This window comes from Eptesicus fuscus, chromosome 24 (assembly GCF_027574615.1).
Source record: "Eptesicus fuscus isolate TK198812 chromosome 24, DD_ASM_mEF_20220401, whole genome shotgun sequence".
In the NCBI taxonomy this organism is placed as follows: domain Eukaryota; kingdom Metazoa; phylum Chordata; class Mammalia; order Chiroptera; family Vespertilionidae; genus Eptesicus; species Eptesicus fuscus.
The window spans coordinates 10129543-10152029 of record NC_072496.1 but is presented as its reverse complement, the minus strand read 5'-3'; the positions used below and the strand labels follow the sequence as shown (position 1 = coordinate 10152029).

The 22487-nt window shown below is 42.7% G+C and overlaps 1 protein-coding gene across 3 annotated transcripts in view; it reads right to left on the bottom strand.

Annotated features, from left to right (window-relative positions):
- Positions 1–22487, bottom strand: part of ESRRG (estrogen related receptor gamma) — a 164755-nt gene that overhangs the window by 23349 nt on the left and 118919 nt on the right. For 2 of the 3 annotated variants that reach the window (XM_008149827.3, XM_054713131.1), the window contains one exon: positions 19855–20016. In XM_008149827.3, the coding sequence (XP_008148049.1) occupies positions 19855–20016 (162 nt within the window). Of the gene's footprint in view, positions 1–19854; positions 20038–22487 lie in introns of all 3 variants that reach the window. The other variant, XM_054713130.1, reaches the window with a different exon arrangement.

Sequence of the window (22487 nt, the reverse complement as noted above, 5' to 3'; positions counted from 1 at the left end):
TACATATTTATGTACCTGTTACAATGCATACTGCTTACTTACTGTGCTGCGACTCCTTTCTCACCATTACATGTGAATATGTAATTAGCCACATAATAAATATCTCCTTTAAAATGTCCAAGAAAGCTCTTAATTCAAATGTGCCGTGGTCCCTGCTCATAGTCCACTGACCTTTCTGGTTTGTTTGTAAACACCAGAGATGAAACATACAACTCGGTCACAAAGTGCTGGTGCAAACACACCTTGGCTGTGCAATAAATATTTATTGATCTTGTCCAGGAATGGGGCTTCTTGCAAAGTGAGGCCTTCTCTTCAGTAATAAACCCACCATATTTATTTATGGATTAATTTATAAGATTTGCAAAATGGAATGCTAAACTCAAAGACCTCACCCAGGTGATGGTTTACGACAGGTTTCTTAACTTCAACACTACTGGTATTTTAGGCGGAATAATTCCTTGTTGGGGAGGAAGGAGTAGAAGGCTGCCTTAGGGATGGTCCAATGTCTAGCTGCCTCCCTGATCAAAAGTGGTCGACACTCAACCACGGAGCCACACCAGCAGGTCCATCATAGTTTTAAAGGTATATTTCCAAAGTTCAAAGTATTGGTCCTTCAGGTTGAATCATACTTGCCCAACATCTTCCCATCACTATTCACAAAAAGTAGTCTCCAATGCGAATTTTTAAATACGCAAATGGAGACTTTGAACCTGGCCCTGAATTTATGCACCCAGGTCCAGGAGCCGTGGGAAACACATCAGAATGGGGGCTGCGCGTGCTGGACTGCTGACATCACCCCACGTGGATGGTGCCAGTGTGTGTGCTAGTACATCGTGTGCATTAAAGATGTAAATTTTATTCTCCAAGCTGAGTGCCAGGTGATTAATTCTCACAGCGTGGTGATCAATGGGTGCAGGTGCTCCACCTGTATTAGTGTTTGTTTGTGTGCGCGTTAGTCGCAGGAGCACACCAATAACACAGGTGTCTGCCACCGAGCTATGCGACCCTCCCTTCCACCGGCAAACACCGGAGATCAGCAGTCGGATTGCACGTAGCACTGCCAATTTTTTCAATTAGACCCATTATTGATTTGATGAAAAAGCAAATTAAACATACCATGGTGGTATGTAAATCGGTTAGGGCGAGCAGCGGGTTTGGGGACAAAGCTGCAAAGGCACGCGCTGGGTAGCTCTCCTCAGTGGGAACTCCTAGGGGTTCCTGCCAATGGCTGGTAGGAATGTGGCTCCTTCAGCTACATCACGTGGGCGGGCTGGCAAGTCCATCCCCTGGGAAGACCGGAGCCATATTTTAAAAACACACAACAGTTTTTGCAGAAAGGAAAGGAATGCTGGAAACCTAACTGTGAAGAGATGTTGAGCTAGAAAGAGGTGCAGAAGCAACATAACATTGTTTTCATGAAGTGATGGTGTATTTTTCCGTCCCAAATAGACGGCATGTAGAGTGCAACCAATAAGGATACTCAGGAGACAGATGGGAAATAGATTATGCTGATTCAAAATGTTGCCCAACTGGCATGGCTCCGTGGTTGAGCATCGACCTCTGAACCCAGAGGTCATGGTTTGGTACCCAGTCAGGGCACATGCCCCGCTTGTCGGTTCAATCCCCGGGGCGTGCAGGCGGCAGCCAATCGATTATTCTCTCTCATCATTGATGTTCTCTCTCTCTCTCCCTCTCTAAAATCAATAAAAATATATTTTTTAAAAATGTGTCTTGACCACTAACCTCAAGCTACTGCAGGATTTCACTGTCTGTATTTGAGACCTCCTGGCCTGTTATAATCAGAATAGAATCCAACCTTGTAATGACTTAACATTTGAAAGACAGTGCTTCCTTTTTCAAGGAACATGAATGATATTCTTCAGTCCTGCTAGCAAAGGGGCAGATATATTGGAAATGGAACAGTTTAACCTTCACTATTGCTTTCACTGACAGAGGGAAGTTAATGCTTAACCAAAACTTGACCTTGCTACTGCCCTATCCTAGTACATTTATCCTCACAGGATCCCTACAAAGAAGCCTTCTAGGCTACAGAAGCCTTCCCTGACCCCACACTTAAGAGTTCCCACCACGATGTACCCCTAATAGGCTGTGCTAAGATATTTTTATTAAATAATATTCCACAGAATTTGCTCTTCTCACTACTTGTTTCGGGTAGGCCAGAAGATTGGCATTGCCACATGTTAAGCTCTGAATTCAACCGTAAAGAATATGATCACTTTATCAAGACCAACTGGAATCAGTCAATGACGACTGGCACTGCCACCAACATAAGTGGCAGGTGCACCAAGGTCATAGAGATATATTATTCACATCCTATTTAGAACTCACACTGGAGAGAGCAAGTAACTTCCCCAGAAGAGAAAGGAAAAGTACCAAAGTGACGTTAGTAACTAGGGAAGGCGAACGTGGAAAACAGAAATCAAAGAGAGAAATGTTGCACATTTTAAATATCATCAGATCAATGACAGAAAAAAAATTATTATTAGAACTTGGAAAAAGAGAAATAGATAAGGGAAAAATATTGAGTCAGGGTGGAAAAGTATGAATATTGATGGCATTGAGATAATCAAAGAGCCAAGAGATGACTGCGCAGGATTCTCTACTTGTGAGAATTTCTGCGAATGAATGAGTGAATGAATGGGCAATTCTCACAGTTCATCAGAAGATACTGAGCTTCCAAGCAAGCATAATCAGGAAAGAAACATTCAGATCAGGTAGTCCATCCAAACCATTTCATTTCTTGTCTTGTGAATTATAACATTTTATACATGTCAACATTTCACCACTGTGTTAAAAATTAACACACTCTTTCTTCCCTGGCCACATGAAGTCACTGCAAAAGTGCGCAGCATCACAGAGAATGGCTTAGGTGAACAGGTATACATCCCCCAAACAGAGAAGCACTAAACATGTGAAACTTAAGAAAAATAAAAAAGTTTCTGTTCACTTTTCCCCCCTGGGGAAACTATTCTGTCCAAACAGATGAGGATGAAATAATTCCCCCGACGAGTTATTGGTTGCTCTTGTTTTTCTTTATTTTTACGACGTGTGAGCTCATTTTCCTTTTTCAGAGAAAACAGAGAAGATCAGAGCTGGCAGGGCCCACCGTTTCTGATGGGAGAAAGTATATGTTTGCTGCCGTGTTGGCACTGACAGCCACGACCCCGTGGACGCCAGTTCAAGTCCTTCCATCAAAGTTGGTGCCACTGGAGGGACACTGTTAGAAGTTGGGGGAAAAAAAAAAAAAAGCAGTGTCCATTGGAAGCTCGTCTGTGAACTTTGCATGAACCGCTAGGAATAATGTAGTGTGATGACAAGCCGGTTATACCTTCCACTAAATTTGCTGTCGGGAATGAACTGAAATAGTGTTTGGTTTGTGTAATTACGTCCATCTATCTTTATATTCCAGCGGCATATCGCAAATTGAAAATACTAAAAATTGACTGTTGGTTCTGATATTTAATGATTGCCAAAGACAAGACGATGATTTATTGGTTACTTACTGATGTGACACATTTGCATCTTATTAGACGGAGATTACTATTCCTTAAAATGCGGACGAGGCCTGATCATGTCTGATGGATTGATTTGATTTGCAAATGTAATCAAACTAATAAGAGGGAAAAAATGAGCAATAATGCCTTGTTTTTCAACTGGCAATCACTCCGCTGCCAACAAGCCTGATATCCCTGACTAAGCAGCCTGTGCACAGTCTTCCTGTCGCCTCGAATAAACAAAGGGAGGCTAAGAGCCTGATGAGAGGATAACAAGCCAAGTGCGGATGCAACGCGGAGGCCGCACCTTGAACCTCGCTGTGCGGGGCGAGGACAAAAGTTAACAACAGGAGATGCGACGCGACCTCCAGGATCTCAGGAAAAGCCAGATTCAGCTCTGTATCCCATGCTAATTCCAGGTGCATGAAGGACCTCGCGCGGTGAGCAGGCCTCTGCTCATTAGAGACTCCGTGTCTGAGATAGCCCAACCATTTACAATTCAAATGGGTTCAGACCCACCACCTATGTTTGCTTTGAAACAGCAACAGAAGCCTCTCAGGCAACTGCTGGCCCTCGATTTGGTCCGAGGTATAGCCCTGGATATACGGAGCCCAGGGAAATGAGAACCACGATCGTGAATGAGCTGCAGAGCAACGTTCTTGAAATTGGGATTCGGGAAATATTTTGAAAGCCAATCCATGATGCCTCCCTCATAATCATAAAGTAATGACAGAGACTGTCTCTTAAGAACAGTTGTGGTGCAAGGACTATGCCTAGCAGGCTCTCGCTATATATTTTGGTTCGGTGCATGAATGAGTAGGTATTAGCTTGCTACAACAATATATTACACGTGATATTTTCACCAGGGAATTGAATACTACCAAGTGTTCAGGAAAATGTCAAACTGAATTTATAGAGCTTATTAACATATTCAGATACTACCTCAAATATTATCATAGTGGGTGTTTGGAAGATAACCCATCACCCACTCTCAGCCCATATAAAATTTATTCAACCATACTAATACGCTATGATCAGATTCAAATTAAATAATAAATAATTCCATTCTAAGTGTATAAAATTGCCTTGGAAGTTTGAGTTCAAGTTTCATGGCAAACACAGAGATGTTAAAATCTAAACTCTGAGTGTCAATGGGTCGGAGAACTGACCGGGTGAATTAAAATCCATAAAATATTCACAAGCTAATTTTAACCAAATGTTCTATACCCCCATCCACCAAAGACAGGGTTTTCAAAATCAGTGTTTACATAGCAAGTATTCTCAGAGACGCTTCATAAATATCATATTACCTGCATTTGGGTTATTTTATCCTTATGTTACCTAGACACTTCACTCTGTGGCAAATAATGCTATTTGCAACCACGTGGATGGACCTTGGGAATATTATGCTAATTAAAATAAGTTGGAAAAATTGAAATAGTTTGGAAAAATCTAAGGACCATATGAGTTCACTCCTATGTAGGATATGAAACTGAAACTTGTGGACACAAACAGCAGTGTGGTGGTTGCCCAAGGGAAGGGGGTTGGGGGTGAAGAGGTCATAATATATGGTGATGGGAGAAGATCTCCCAACACCTGAAACTTATCTATCTATACTAATAAAAAAGTAATATGCTAATTAGGGCAAACGTCTTCTGGACATCCATCCCGACAAATCCACAGTGGCTACAAGGCCCAGGGCTCAGGCCTCGCAGCTGCCACGGCTGGCAGTGGCAGCAGCAAAAGGGTGATGGGGGTGGCATCTTCTCCAGATCAGCCTGGTCGCTTCCTGCAGAGGGAGGTCAGACTGCAACTTAGGCCCACTCACCATAGGACTCCCCAGTAGGACATCCCCTGAGGGCTCCAGACTGTGAGAGGGGGCAGGCCAGGCTGAGGGACAACCCCCCCCCCCCCCCAGTGCATGAATTTTCATGCACCAGGCCTCTAGTATATATATAAAAGGCTAATATGCCAGTGTCCCCTTGGGAGTTCAACCGGGAGACCGGAAGTTTGATTGCTCACTATGACGTGTGCTGACCACCAGGGTATGGCGTGGAACAAAGGAAGGCCCCAGCAGGCAGCCAGAAGGCCCCAATCAGCCCTGATCACCAGCCAGGCTTATGGACCCTGCCTGTGCATGAATTTCGGGTACCAGGCCTTTAGTATGATCATCTCAACAAATGTCACCCCATCCTGTCCTCTCATCTCCACTGAGCAAATTTTTGGCCAGTTTGTGCTATTGGTCATGTTGGCCAACCTTCAGCCTTGGGTAGGGATTTCTCTCCACAGTTTCTCCCAGCATGAAACAGCAGGATGCTGAGCCAGACCTACAGATACCAATCCCTCAGGAAGGGCTCTGATCGGACATATCCAGATAGTACATTAAAGATGAACTAAGATGGCCCTATTGCTTCTAATCTGTGGTATACAATTTTTAAAAAATATATCACAGTGCGACCGGCATGGCTCAGTGGTTGAGCATCGACCTATGAATCAGGAGGTCACATTTCGATTCCCTGTCAGGGCACATGCCAGGGTTGTGGGCTGGATCCCCAGGTGTGAGGCATGCAGGAGGCAGCCCATCAATGATTCTCTCTCATCATTGATGTTTCTATCTCTCTGTCCCTCTCCCTTCCTCTCTGAAATCAATAAAAATGTAAAAATATAAACAAATGAATAAAAACACACACACAAACAAAAAACAACAGTGACACAAATCTCTCTCTAGGCATGTTTCTCAATAAGCAAGCAGATTTGAAACACATTGAAAACTCTATCAAAAAAGCCCTTTGCATCAGAATAACAGCCACCGAAAGAAATCGGAAAAGCCTTGAGTAATTATCCCATGTTCTTCCATAAGGCTAATGGGAGCACCATGCACAGGGGAAACAACCTTCCAGGGTGGAGTCCATTTTCTGGTAGACAAGACTGTGTTAGCGACACCCCACCACGTGGCCCTGCCATGACACAGAAAATCACAAAAATGAGCGTGGCTGGATCTTTTCTGCCCGAATGTGCTGACCACGTCAGGAGGAGGTAGTGCTTCCACGAGCCCCCAGCTGCTCCTTCTCCCTGTGTCCCTCCACAGCCCAGGCCACCATGTGCCCGGCCACAAACATGCTGACTGGCCAGGGGGCCCAGCACTTGAGGTAATTAATCCTCGCCTAATGTAGGTTAAGCAGGTGTGAAGCCTCCTTTGAGGGAGAGGGGAGAGCTGCTCTTGGGAGACCCCCCTGGAGTTCTGGTATTTAATTGGGCTCAGATGACTCTACAACTGGGTAGCTGTGCCTCCAACCCTGACGTCCGGTTCCCCACTTGCTTAATCTAAACCCAGTAGAAGGAACTGGTCCCCTCTCCTCCTTGATCTTATTTTATTTTTTAATATTTTTTATTGATTTCAGAGAGAGGAAGGGAGAGGGAGAGAAAGATAGAAACATCAATGATGAGAGAGAATCATTGATCGCCTGCCTCCTCCTTGATTTTAGAATAGAAACAATTTACAGTTAGGATTTAATGCCATTTCCTTGGCAAGGAAAATATAATTTCCTTATTGGGAGCAAAGCGGTGTGATTAGCAGAGATTGGTAAAATTTCAGGATTAACTAGGTTGAATTGACTAGAAGGCTCTCAGAATTACCAAGGGGTGGTATTTATCTATTATGCTTTTCTCTTTCACTAAAAGTACAATGTGCTGGTATTTTTAATTCATAAAATGATAATGCTGAACTGCACCAAAAGAGATCCAAGTATAAAACGAAAGCTGAATAGCCTCTCTACTTGGAGTTCTGTGTACTTTGTTCATCATTCCTGACTCGTGCTGGAGGAAAAATATACTAATAACCTGGTAAAAAAAAATAAAAAAATAAAAGCTCTTGATAGCTTCAGAGAGAAAAATATCACAGTGGATCCTCCCCCCGCCTCCCTGGGGAAAGAGAGAGACATTACTTCTTTTTTATTTTTAAATGTTTTTATGTATTTCATAGAGGAAGGGCGAGGGAGAGAGAGAAACATCAATAATGAGAATCATGGATCAGCTGCCTCCTGCACACCCCCTTCTGGAAATCGAGCTCACAACCCAGGCATGTGCCCTGACTGGGAATCAAACCGTGACCTCCTGGTTCATAGATCAACGCTCAACCAGTGAGCCTCACCGGCCAGGTGAGAAAATTTTCTTCTTAAGAGAAATATCAAGGTATTATAAACAAATGGGGGTATTATATCTGTTTATTATACAGCATACACTTCTTAGAAAGTTTGTTCCGTGAAAGTGATTTCGGCAGGTTAAGTCGAATTTTCTAATGGGATTCCTCTAACTAATATCCATTTAGGACGACTGAGAATTGGCCTGAACTGTACTATCTGGGGAGGAAGGAGGCTTGCTTGAGGGAAACCACGTGACGTGCCTGTGGTCACACCTAGGACTGTGTTAAGGTATCACCTGCGTGGTAAAATCCACTGACATGCACAGCCTGACTGGCCTTGGGCATGGATTTGTTGAAATTAAAGGAAAGAGAATAACAACATACACAGTTAAAGGCAGGGCAGTGCCTGGACTCTGGTGGATCCAGGAAAATTCATACCAAACAGGAAGGAGGTAAATGAACAGCAATCCCAACTATAGGTCTCTCCTTCCGTCTCCTTTCTGCACTCTGACAGCCCCTCAACAGAGGCGACGAGACAGGCTGCTAGATCTCAATGTGAGAAAACACCTCGCAGCTTTCATCTTTCCCCAGGTGCCCACACTGAGGTCATTCCACTCGCTCTCCTTGGCTTCCTCCACACCAGCACCATTTCTTTTCACACATCAAAGCCACACATTGGATCTGCAGCACAATGGTGACCTACACACTGAACCTTGGTCCAACAAGGAAGTAGGCTGACTTAGTCACACACAAAAAAGGGGGGGGGGGGGGTGGCCTGGGCCAGAGTTGCTCAGTGGTTAGTGTTGACCTAGGAACCAGGAGGTCATGGTTCGATTCCTGGTCAGGGCACATGCCCAGGTTGCAGGGTCAATCCTCAGTAGGGGACATGCTGCAGGAGGCAGCCGATCAATGATTTTCATCATTGATGTTTCTATCTCTCTCTCTCCTTCTCCCCTTCTCTCTAAAATCAATAAAAATATATTTTAAAAAAAGAAAGAAAAAACACTGCCAAGGATGACATTCTTGGGGAAAAGGCATATGGAAGAGCCAATTTACATGTCTTTTCTCTACTGAAGTTTGTGATCCCAAATTAATTCAGATGCTCATTGTGCTAAAAAGCTCCATTCTTTCCAAAACACACACACACACACACACACACACACACACACACACAGACACCCCTACTCCCGCCCTTCCGAGTTCACCATTCTCTTGTGTGTGGGATGGCTTGAATATTTATTTTCCCCAGTAATTAGGTTACTTCCCAGCTTTCGGGAACTAAATTTGATATGTATGATCCTGCGTTACGTGGCTATTTTTATCTACAAAGATATAATGGATTGTACCAGAAATTCCGAGTTCAGCTGAGTAATACTTACACCCTCTTTCAGAAAGAAAACTCAGCAGTTACCGTTTTATTTTTGAAGAAATCACTTCCCTCTGTGTGTTTAAAGAGTGCTTTTAAATTGCTCTGGGTTCCACGGAAAACTGCTTCTGTGATGCCTGAAGTCTCCAGCTGCCACACAATTTATATCTCTTTCCTCTGCTCTTTGCTTTTCAGCCATTTTCCCTGAATGTCAAAGTCAATTTAGTGCGTTTCACTTTGCTGAATAAATCAGAGGCGAAATCCTTGCTAAAAGTGAAAATTTGATTTGCTAAAAGGAGCTTAGGGCAACTATTAATCAATATATCCAGAGTGTCAAAGCCAAGGCCAGGATAGACACGCATTCATTTGGAGATTGGCTGAGGCAGATAAAGGGGGACACGAGGGGGAGGGGGGGTGCCACGGGCCCGCAGAGGGGAGGTGGGGTTAGAGTTGAAGAGAGGGTCAACGAGGAGCAAAGTGAGGAACAAAACATGTTCCCATCACATGGCTCTCCTCCCTCCGATTCTTTTAGAGGTGGGGACAATTTTTTAATTAAGCATTTATGGATTATTCTAATCATACCAACTTTGCTTATAACAATCCTCTCACAAGACACAATGGCCTTTCTCTCTTTAACTCATCAAGTAGCCTTGAGAAGAACCGAACAGAATTCCAGAGCAGAAAGGCATGAATCGGGCCAGGTCTACAGGAGGCTAATATTTTGATAATCCTCAGGTAAATTTCAGGCTATGGCAGGCTTCTGAATGATCACGATATAGAGTAAACTGAATGACTAACCTTATCATTTAAAACAGCTGAGCAATTACCAAGATCTTGCTGGAAATGATAACATTTTAAGACATGGTACATAGAAATCTGCAACACTTGGGAATGGAACATATTTTCAAAAGTACTGGGTAATCTTTCTCTGTATAACTTGCCTCAAAAGGTATGATTTTAATATTTACAAAAGGCAGTTCCAACCTTAAAAATTTCAATGGTTCCCCCTTGCCTTCAGTATAAAATATGATTTCCTTAGCATGATGGGGCCTTTGCCTAGTTCTCTGGCTCAGTCACCCCTTGCTGTTCCTTCCATGGGTCCATGTGACACTGTGTGACATAGCCTCATCCCTGGGGTACAGTTGTCAATCCATCTTCCTGAATCACCTACTACACTGCCAGGGTCTTAGAGGCAGAACCTGCATCCATGTGAGCACGCTTTTTGCACAGTGCCTGACAGCTCACTGGATGCCTACGCTAGAAAGGAAGGAAGGGAGGGAGGGAAGAAGGGAGGGAGGGAAGAAGGGAGGGAGGAAGAAAGGAAAGGAGAGAGAAAGGGAGGGAGGAAGGTAAGGAGGGAGGGAGAAAGAAAGGAAGGAAGGAGGAGGGAGGAAGGGAGGAAGGAGGGAGGGACTGAGAGAGGAAGGAAGGAAGAAAAGGAGGGAGGAAGACAAGCAGGAAGGGATGGAGGGAGGAAGACAAGCAGGAGGGGTAGAGGGAGGGGGGAGACGCAGAGCACAGGGAGGGAGGAACTGACTCAAGGTTAAGTGGCGGGGCTAACGTTTGATATCTGGTTGGGTGCAAGTCACTCAACGCACTTCTGCTCCAGTTTACCTGAGCCTCTCAATCAAATTCAATGCCCAGTGAGTCTGAACAGAGTCTGGAAAACAGTCCAATCTCAGCAACGCCTCACAGAAGGACGTTTCCAACCCCTCCGATGAGTAGCAAAACAGGGATTGCCTAGTCCCATTCAAATCTGTGGTCGGGGATCTCTAGGGTGCACTACCCATCCAACACCTTGATGTTTACTGATTTGAAGATGTGTCCTACACTCTCTCTTTTCATCCATCTTCCTTTCCTTTCATCTATTTTGTAAGCGTGAGAGCCCTATCATAGACAACATGTAAAGATAGGGCAGTGTGTTTCATCCCGGTAGACTTATAATGGAAGGCAGGTCAGCAGTGTGGCACAAATGACAGAACGTGGGGAAAGTGGGTGAGGAGATGGAAGGAAGGCCTAATGAAGTTAACCATAAGAAGTCACTGAAGTGTTCTGTGGGTTTGAGTAACGGGACTAGGGGACTAGTAATGTGAGTCAAACTCCCTGACTCTCAAGTTGACTCATCTATCCAGTGGGGATAATAAGAATAAAACCTACTTAGAGAATACCTACAGGATTATTGTAGATGCCAACTAAAAGTTTGAAAGTGCTTCATAAACCAATAAGACACGTATGTGCATGTACATGTATTTATGAAGCCATGGATGCATGATTCAGGGTAAAGATCACATCATATATATCTGTTATATTTCCTACAGTAGCAAACGCAGTGTAGACACATGGCAGACACATACTTAAATTGTGCCCGTGACTGCTATGAAATCATGCTTCCTCTCCGATCAGAGGCATACAAAGGCATGGCTATGTGTGGATGGCAGAAGTAACGCTGGCATAGAGGTCACAGGGCACAGGTAACTTAGCATGGCCACAGAACGGTGACTTAGGTCACACAAACAATGATACTGAGAGGTTAAGACATAATGTGAGTCAAACTCCCTGACTCACAAGTTGACTCATCTATCCAGTGCGGATACTAAGGATAAAACCCACCTACAGAATACCTGTGAGCTTCTGTAACAACATTTGGGTGCCTCTTAAAGCTGGGTTGGTGTCTAAGAAACCTGCAAACTTGTTTGTTGTTGAAACTTGTCAATACTTTTTTTTTTTTTTTTCCTGGCAAGAGTAGCTGTAGAAAATGAAGGAGTCCTTAGGAGATATTTCTGATTACTTTTTTTCCACAAAATATTCCCCAGCGTAGTAGTGTATATATCACAGTTAGACCACAGTCCATATCACAGTTATAGCTTCAGAAGCTGATAAGCATTCTGTTATTTTCGGTTTGGCCAACGAGGATGGGCTAAATTCTTGAGGACAGAATGATGGCGATATCCACACCAGCTCCTCCTGGTTAAGAAGCTCGCCCCCTTTCTACAACAACCAGTATTTATTCTGAATGTTTTTTGAAATGGCTTTTATGAACACTAGCTTTTTGGACCACTTGGTTTTAACGGCAACAAAATAACAACCTTTGTGCAGCATCTTAGAGACCAAAATGAACATTCAATATTTTATGTTTAGAACATGCTTGATAACTTGCAAATAATTATACGTATGTGCATTTCCCCATTTGATTTTCATAATGTAAGTCATGGCTATGGCCATTAATAATTTACAAATAATTACTCAACTAGGGCAACTGAGGTTTTCTGATTGTACTTGCAGAATCCTTCTACGCTTACGAACCACAGCTCTAGGTACGAGGTATACAACCACTAGATACATTAAATAGAACCTCCAACTATTTGGTAGTGGAGTATACTTATAACTTAAGTAGTATTATTAAGTGCCAGGGTTTTAGTCTTAAATGTATATTTTCTCCACGTATCTAAAAGATTTCACAGTTCTGAAATCATTAAGTTATATGTACAAAAAAAATTTAATCCTGATTAAAGAAGCTGTAATTGCTTAAATTCACCCATAGCAAAACAGAAATTACAAGTATGTGTAAATTTAGTTGAGATGCGGTGGAAGGTGGGAGCTCAGGGGCAAGGAATAGTGTGTTTTGTGCGTTATTTAAATCCACTAATCAATAAAAATGTATCAAGTACCAATGATACAATAAAAAATAGCCTATTAGGTGCTATTTATATATAGCTCTCTTAGTCAACGATGCCCTGTTTTCTACGCTTCAAACCATAATCACATACTTACACATATGGAAACATGTTTTGTGTTACAAATGGAATTTTAACCTTACGGTAATTATTTCCACTACCCTTTCTTGTACTTTTTTACACATTCTGATCACTTCATGGTGCTACCAGTTTAAGATAAGTAACGGGGCCTGGCCGGCATGGCTCAGTGGTTGAGCATAGACCTATGAACCAGGAGGGCACGGTTCAATTCCCAGTCAGGGCACATGCCGGGTTGTGGACTCAATCCTCAGAGGAGGACGTGCAGGAGGCAGTTGATCCATGAATCTCTCTCATCATTGATGTTCTCTCTCTCTCTCTCTCCCTTCCTCTCTGAAATCAATTTTTTTTTTTAAGGTAAGTAATGGGAATTTTTTAAAAACTATTCTGCAACTTTGGTTGGAGGATGACATAATCTTAAAAATTGGCCTCTACATGAAATTCTCCAGAACAATAAATGTATCTTTAAGCAGCATTATTAGCAACAAATGTTTCAAATTATTCTTCCACAAATGTATACCCTTATGTAGAAGTAGTTTACTCATGTTCTTTGGAGATTTCTGTCATTTCTAGAAAAGTCTGAATATTTCTGTTGAGAAAAATTTTAAAAGCCAAATGAATGAGCCATTTTTTTTCCACTAAGGTTTTCACAAAATATGTTTCAGAGTAAATGGAAAATACTGGCTCTTATACTTTAGATTTCTATTTATAATGTGAATAACTCTATGTAAAGACTGTTTTATCACTTCTTTTCCTGGTGTGTTTTTCTCTTAGAGCTTAATATTTCCTGCTTTCACTCTGTCTGAAGCAAAATTGTAGGTGTTGTTTTTTTCTTTTTCTGTTTGCTGTCATTACAATAGACACGACTTTAAAAATGTGACTAAAGGGCCCCAAACTTGACCAGAGTGTTCCTTCTTTAGCTGGTAATCATTTCATTTGTCATGTTCAACATAAACAAGCCTCGCTGAAAAACGTGCCCTATTTGAAAAAGAACAAAACCGCCCAAAATGCATTCATTCACTTCACTGTTCAAATGCCTCCCTATACTGCTAAAAACTGTCAGGAGAGACCCATAAATGTATTTAAGCCACTTAGCTAGGTCAGCTCAGACGGGCTGTGCTCTTTTAAGGGCCACCTGACTCAGGACCTGCTCCCTCTTGGTAACGGAGGTACAGAAAATAATAATATTTTAATCAACGGCAGAGCACAGTCACAGATCTGACTTGCAGGGCCGATAACCGTCTTATCACACCCCGAGAAACGTAGCTCTGATATCTACAAGCCTCCATTACTCCGCGGCCCATTCTCAAACAGGCCGACAATGGCAGGAGAATGAAGTGGAGTGTGCCAGCCTCCGTATCTACATAAAGGAGATTAGGGGCGACAGCGCTCCCTTTTACAGCTCAATCATATTGTGTTAGCACGCGCTTATCCGAGCGCGGCCGGAATTGAAAGAGAAATAAAAAAGAGGCAGGCAGATAGGAACCAGAAAAGCGAGGCGTGAGCAATTTCTAAGGATATAAAAGGATGCTAATGGCGGGGCCCTGTCATTCTTAAGAAGGGCTATTAGGGCACCATCATCTGTTCATGTGCCCTGATGCTCCTCTGGCGAAAGTCAAGCATTTTCTAAAGCCCTCGTGATCTCTCTCTCTCTCTCTCTCTCTCTCTCTCTCTCTCTTCTCTCTCTCTCTCTCTTACCTTTAGATAAAGTAGGGTCATGTTTCATAAAACACTTTTCCATTTATATGATTTATTTAAGTAAGACAACTAATTCTATTTACTGATTTCTTAAAAAAAGGCCCACTCCGTATGTATTTTTCAGTGGGTTCTGTTACTGAATTCTTCACTTTTTTCTCATGTAGCAAAAGCAAATATGCAAAAGAGTACAGTCTCAGGGATGCAGAAAGACAGCTGGTCTTAACTTGGATGTTAAACTTGATCTTTAAGAAGTGTGTGTGTGTGTGTGTGTGTGTGTGTGTGTCGCCCTAGCTGGTGTGGCTCAGTTGGTTGATCATCGCCCCATGTACCCAGAGGTCTGCGGTTCAATTCCCACTAACACATGCCCAGGTTACTGGTTTAATCCCTGGTCAGGGTGCATATGGGAAGCAACTGATCAATGTTTTTCTCTCACATCCATGTTCCTCTCTCTCTCTCTTTCTCTCTCTCCCTCCTTCTCTCCCTCCCCTTGCTCTCTCTCTAAAATCAATAAAAATACATTTTAATGTGTGTTTCTCTGTGTGTCATATTCCACAAACTAAGAACAGGATAGGATATAGAGGGAAAAGGCTTAAATTTTATTATATTAAAAAGGGGGAGTCTCTAGTGTTATAAAAAAGAGTTGTTTTTTCTTTTTAAATTATATTTTATTGATTTCAAAGAGGAAGGAAGAGGGAGAGAGAGAGAGACAGAAACATCCATCAATGAGGAGAGAGAATCACTGATTGGCCGAGAGAATCCTGCAATTGGAACTGAACCCAGGACCTTCAGTCCGCAGGGTGATGCTCTACCCACTAAGCCAACCAGCGAGGGCAAGGAGTTCTTAATTTAAGACAAAGACTGGTGAGATTTCAGTTCTGATTTGGCTTAAATTCTGGCTCTGGCCCAGTTATCTAGAACTCCATTTTACTTGCAAGGCAGAGATGCCACTTTAATCTTCATATTCTCTTTGTCTTTGCACCCCTAGCCCACACTGCCAGGGCTGCTGTGCCCAGCATCCCTGAACCCAAGGATTACCAGCACTCCAAGAGCAGAGCATCCTTCTGACCCAAACCCTGCATGGCACAAAGCCAGCCAGAGAAAGACAAGTATCACATGATCTCATTCTCACACGGTATCTAATGAACAAAATAAACTGATGAACAAAACTGATCCAGACACATAGAACCATGGAACAGACTGAGGAATCTCAGAGGGAAGGCAGAGGTGTGGGTAGGTGGGGAGAGATTAACCAGGGAACTTATATGCATATATGCATAACCTATGGACAAAGACAATAGTGTGGTGAAGGCCTGGGGGGGGGTGTGCAGGGTCGAAGGTGACAATTGGGGGGGGGAAGGACATCTGTAATACTTTCAACAATAAATATAAATCTAACATATATATGCATAAACACACACACACACACACACACACACACACACACACACACACACTAGAGGCCTGGTGCACGAAATTCGTGCATGGGGGTTGTCCCTCAGCCCAGCCTGAAACCTCTCCAATCTGGAACCCCTTGAGGGATGTCCGACTGCCCGTTTAGGCCCAACCCTACCGGGGAGTCGGACATCCCTCTCACAATCCAGGACTGTTGACTCCCAACTGCTCACCTGCCTGCCTTCCTGATTGCCCCTAACCACTTCTGCCTGCCAGCCTGATCACCCCCTAACTACTCCCCTACCAGCCTGATTGATGCCTAACTGCTCCCCTGCCAGCCTGATTGCCCCTAACTGCCCTCCCCTGCAGGCCTGGTCACCCCTAACTGCCCTCCCCTGCAGGCCTGGTCATCCCTAACTTCCCTCACCTGCAGGCCTGGTCCCCGCCAACTGCTCTCCCCTGCAGGCCTGGTTCCCCCCCAACTGCCCTTCCCTGCAGGTCCAGTTGCCCCCAACTTCCCTCCTCTGCTGGCCTGATCGCCCCCAACTGCCCTCCCCTGCTGGCCTGATCGCCCACAACTGCCCTCCCCTGCTGGCCTTCTTGTGGCGGCCATCTTGTATCCACACATCTTGTGTGTTGGAGTGATGGTCAATTTGCATATTACTCTTTTATTAGATAGGAGATATATATATATATATATATATATATATATATATATATATATATATATAAGAGTTTCAGTAAATTCTTATTTTTATAATCCCTTTCTGAAAAACAAGATACTTCTTGAAATCATTTATTTTTTAAAATATATTTTTATTAATTTCAGAGAGGAAAGGAGAGGGAGAGATAAAAACATCAATGATGATCCCCCTCTATGGGGGATCCAGCCCACAAACTGGCTCTGTGCCCTGACCTAGAATTGAACCATGACTTCCTGGTTCATAGGCTGATGCTCAACCACTGAGGCACATGTCCTGAGCTCCTTGCAATCATTTACAGCACCCTCAGGGTGTCACAAAAACCAGAGCTGTGAGTCACCACTCCACAGTGACCAGCTCTGGCATTTACTACAGAGGGAGAATAACGTCAGTGCTCACCAATGCTAAGCCCCCATTTAAGACTGAACACATAATCGTATAGTAATTGCTTCCACCACTGCAATTGCCGTTACTCATAGTTATTTAAAGTTACTGTCTTCCCTAGTCACCAGAGCCCCTCTTTGGGGACAAGTTTCTGTGTAAGCTGGCATTTCTACTTCGATGCATGACTGGTCCCACAGATTCATCACTGCCTTTTTCTTACCAGGGAATGCCAGAAGGAGGTGTTGAGTTTTATGGCCTTATCATGGAATGTCTGTACCACACCCAAATATTGGCTTAACACCTCCCTGACACCAGGAAGAATTGGGGAGAGTTCTCTGAAACATGGTGGCTTGCAGTCATGGTGACATAGCCTTTCATGCTAATAACAGTATCATCATTATTATTTTGAAACTAAAGGCCTGGTGCACGAAATTCATGCACTCGGGTGTGGGGGGGGGTGTCCCTCAGCCCAGACTGTGCTCTCTTGCAGTCCGTGACTCCTCGGGGTATGTCTGCCTGCTGGGGATCGGGCCTAAGCCAGCAGTCAGACATCCCTCTCACAGTCTGGGGCTCTCGCAGTCCGGGACCCCTTGCTTCTTACCACCCACCTGCAGCAGAGGTGGGAGAGGCTCCTGCCACCGCTGCTGCGCTCGCCAGCCATAAGCCTGGCTTCTGGATGAGTGGTTTTCCCCCTGTGGGAATGCACTGACCACCAGGGGGCAGCTCCTGTGTTGAGTGTCTGCCCCTTGGTGGTCAGTGCACATTATAGCGACCGGTCATTCCACTGTTCAGTAGATTTGCATATTAGGGTTTTATTATATAGGATAGTTCTTTCAAATGCAACCAACCAGGACACCAAAATATCCTAATTTGACTGCAGGAAGCAATGCTGAATGAATGCTTTGAAGGCACAGGGTACATTTGTGAAGTGTGTACGTGTTTTCCCTTCTCTCTGCCCCAGATCTCCCTGTCTGTGAATTAAGGGTGATAATCACCAATTCCTAGGATGGAACAATGGTTCTCAGTTGGGGACAGCTCAACTTTGCTCCCCAGAGGATATGTGGCAGTGATAGTTTCAACATGTAAGTATATATGTGTACGTATAAAATGATAGAATATATAAATATAAGTGGATATATATATACATGTTGAATATATATATTCAACATGTATATATATATTGAATAAATGGCTTATATATATAGCCATTTAATTTAAGACCAAGACTGGTGTTAAATTATACACACACACACACACTAGAGGCCTGGTGCATGAAATTCGTGCACTAGGGGCGGTGTCCCTCAGGCCAGCCTGCACCCTCTCCAATCTGGGACCCCTTGGGGGATGTCTGACTGACTTCCAGTTGGTCGAGCCTCCGATCGTGACGGACCCAGAGTTTTTATATATTAGGATTGATAATATAAAAAAGTATCCATGGAAATTTCACCAAATGTTAGTCTTGTATCTTTTGGCTCTAAAACCCTTCCTAACACTTTCCTTCTGGGTAAGTTTATATTTATCATTCAAACAAATTCTGTTGCCACTGCCACCATTCCCAAATGTCTTAACATCATATATATATATATAATTTTTTATTTTGCTTTTCCTAAAAGTCATGGATGTGATGACAATCCTGATACAATGCCACCTATCCATATGATCCAATTCTCATGCTTTTTGTATGCGCAGCGACCCCTGTGTAGGTATTGTCTGAAGAACACACTCCAGCTCACCTATTTAACTAGTTTTGACTTAATTTGGGGTGCTTTATTAGCAAACAGTGTAAGACAGAGTAGCCGGTATAATACAGAGTGATGTTTAAATTAGTTTACAATTTGCTTGGCCTCATCGAGAACAGCCCCGAACAAAGCCATTCAGAAACGTCAGCTGTGTCGCTAACCACTGTAACAAATTGTCGCCTGAGCGCTGCACACCTAATGACTTCAAATTAGCTTCCCTGCGATACTGCCTGACAGTTCGTTACGACTGTTAGCAACATAGCTGGCGTATCATGACCAATAAATTGGTTTCAGTGTGGGCTGGGAAAGGGACTTCCATCAATTTGATTAAAGAAATTACTGTAGCATTCAAAGCATAAAGACAAACTAGTTTAAGGAGACAGAAATAAGTTAACTGTAACCAGGAAAGCCTGGCTCACCATTGAAAAAGTTCCTTGTAAGCGATTTGAAGATCAACATTCAAGCAAACAAAAAGTAATAATTCTAGATGACTAGACTTCTCAGAATCTGTGGTTGGGCACAGGTTTGATATGACAGGATGGGTCAAGAAAGAAAAGAAAGAGGCTATTTTAAAAGACTACTTTGAAGTTACCATAGGAGAAAATTTCCAATGTCAATGTAACATTTCCTTTCATTAATTTCCGTATAAACTCATGGTGAACATCTCATTGTAAACCAAAGCAAAGCTTGTGAATATGAATAGTATATGAATAAACAGTATAAACAGCCACCATGAACAACAAAATGAATTATTCTTAAAAAGAAGGAAACAAATTTACATTAGATGACTGGTGACAAAAACACCTTTTACCATGAAAATAAAAGTAGAAGCATTTCCTTAGGAGAAAGCTCAGAATTTTAAAAGGAATAAAGAACTGTGTCATTGTTTTTTAAAATTATAATGTCTTTATCTTACATTGGCAATAGTACATCCATATAGGAAAACATAATTAACAAGAGTTCAAGTTGGTACAGATAGAAAAAGGTTTAGGGTTCTATAAAGATCAGCAAAGCTTTAAATTAAGTATAATAAAAAAAAGGTAAATGTTAAAAAAAATCCCACAGAGAAAATGTAGAATTTGCCCAAATGTACATATACCACCTACAGAATGAACTACACTGTTTTCCTTTTCTTTTTAAAAAAAATTTTTTTTCAGAGAATGTACCTGGAATATGCTTGGCCCATCCAATGATCACCACCAGCTCTCGGTCGGCCAAGTCGCACAGCGTAGTGAGGGCTTTGATGTCGCTGTCGGGGACGGTGGGGTCAGGCATGGCATAGATCTTCTCCGGTTCGGCCACCAACAAATGGGAAACAATCTTGTTATCTGCAGGATCAGACCAGAGCACTGCGAGATCACTAGTAGCATCATCCTTCTTTTACAAACCTCAGAGCATGTTGGGTTTCGAACAGGAATTCAAATCGCCTACAAGAAACCCAATGTATTCTACTTAGGGTTCCCTATAGACACATTAACCAGCGTTCAGGAGCACACATAGCGAGACAGAGCGGCTGCAGTCCTAACAGGTGAACTCCTGCCTTCGTCTTCTCCTTGGCTCTACCTGCCTCTGTGGGAATGCAGCCTCTCTCCTGGAATGAAAACGTTTGTAGCAAACAGATAAGAGAAGTTAGATGCTCTCTGGGTTCACGCGTTAAGTCTTAAGTGGGATTTGGCGGAGCAGGTTAAGTAGTAGACAACAGCTTTTAAGATAAAAATGCACAGTCAAGCACTGAAATCTGGAATATAATGTGGAAGGCGAAGAACTACTAATGCCCATAGGCATCATGGTCTGAAAGTCCTTAATGGTCTTAATTCCTTTAAAGAAGAGCAATGGCCAGAGCCCTCCTGCTTGGGCGAATTAGGGACTCAATAACTCTATCTTTGTGGGACGCACTAAATAGGAACATTTTTTCCTTCCCCCTCTCCCTGCATACTAGCCAATGTCCTCAATACAGACAGTATCAGTTTCCAGAAAAACAGTCCTATTTAAATGGTACAATGTGTTCTCCATGGAGCATCTAATTCTTCCATCCTCTATTTTCATCTGTTGTGTTTAGTTCATTTTCTGGTTCAGATTTATCTGTCTGAAATTTATGATTTATGTTTTCAAAAACCTTCATAAAATAAACACTGGAGACAAATGAAAAGCATCACATCAAATGTGTTTTACTGCCCGGGGGCATTGCGGGTTTATGGAGGGGGCTGTAAAGGCTCGAGAACGAAATGGTTTTTCGGCTTGGCCCCATTTTCCACATCTGTGCAAAGCTTTAGATTTTTGTACTTTCTGCTAAGTGGGGAGATGGAAATGGGTAAGAATAAATATTTCCATGTTCTATGTACTATACGACTCTGGACAAAATGGGGCATTAAATGGGATTTTTGTGAGCAAAGCTAAAGTTTTCTCTCTGTTTACTATGTCATTTCCTTTCACTATAACTTTTTAACCCTAATTGAAATACTTCCTATTCATTTGAATTGAAAACATAACATTCTTTGAATCGCCTTTAACATGATAACAAGGAGACTCATCCAAACTATAAAGTATTTTTTCCTGACATATTTTAAAATGTTATTATTCCGGCTCCCATAAGAATTACATATATTGCCAATCATCAACAGATAACCATTCATTGGCAGTAATATTCAATTATCATGAAACTGCAGATTTGGGAGAAAATATCCCGAAATGCCAGAGTTTTTGGTAAACACTGAAGTTAAATAGAGAGTCTTTGTAATTTTTTTTTTTTTTTTACTTTGCAGGATCTGCAGAGAATGGCATTGGTTTCCTGTATGTGCTCGAGAAACAACTCCCTGCAGTTTTAGTCTCGCTTGGAAAAGTCTCCCCTTCCCTTGCTCTGACAATCAACAAAACCTTTGAGCAACAACCACTGGATCCCCATTCTAGAGGAAAGTGCAGTGATAACGGGCACAGACATGGAACCGAAGGAAACCCTGAAATTCCAGTTCTTATTTATCACAGGAAACATGCTACCTGTTTCAGCCACGCCAACAGGCACTTGACTTGGGGTCAGAGAAATGGGGTGGAAGCTTGGAAATGCCCATCATTCAGGAGACGGAATAGCCCGCGGCACTGCTTCTAGGTAAATCTTATTTAATGTTTCCCTAATTAGAATCAATAGAACCCAATTTCCACTCTGGGGCTTTGGCGCTACCCAATCAGTCAGGTTCCAGAAATCTCCCCAGCCACTTTCCGCCGACGGCCCAAGTACCGTCTCTTGACACTTATCCGACAGGATCTGAAAATTAAGTTTTATAAATGTTTGTTACCAAAACACACTAATTGGATGGACTCAGGAAAATTAACACAGAGGCCTTGAGATAATGAGTAATGATTTATTAGGAACCCTCTTTATCTCAGACGAATGAAGCTCACTGAAATTGCTGTAATCTCCTTAAAGGTACTTGACATGCCACTTCCCAATTCCTCAGGTTTACGCCCCAAACCATAGACGTTCCTTTATCATGGGCCGGTGTGCATTTTTCTCTCCGGAGAGGAAATTATCAATGGTTTTGGTCAATGTTTGCATAAAATGAATGAGAAATGGGCACTCTGTGTATTACCGAATCCAGGCAAACTAAACCTCTAATGAAATTAAGCATTAGTGTTTATTGCACTTTATTGTATTATCAGAAAGTTTTTTTTTTATTATTATAATGTGCAAAATCTGCTTAATGCAGTCCGGGATTGTATTTGCAGAATGCCAAAGAGCTTATGCAGGCTGCGGAGAAGATGCCAGATTGGACAATTGAAGGTATAATCAACATAATGTTTTTTG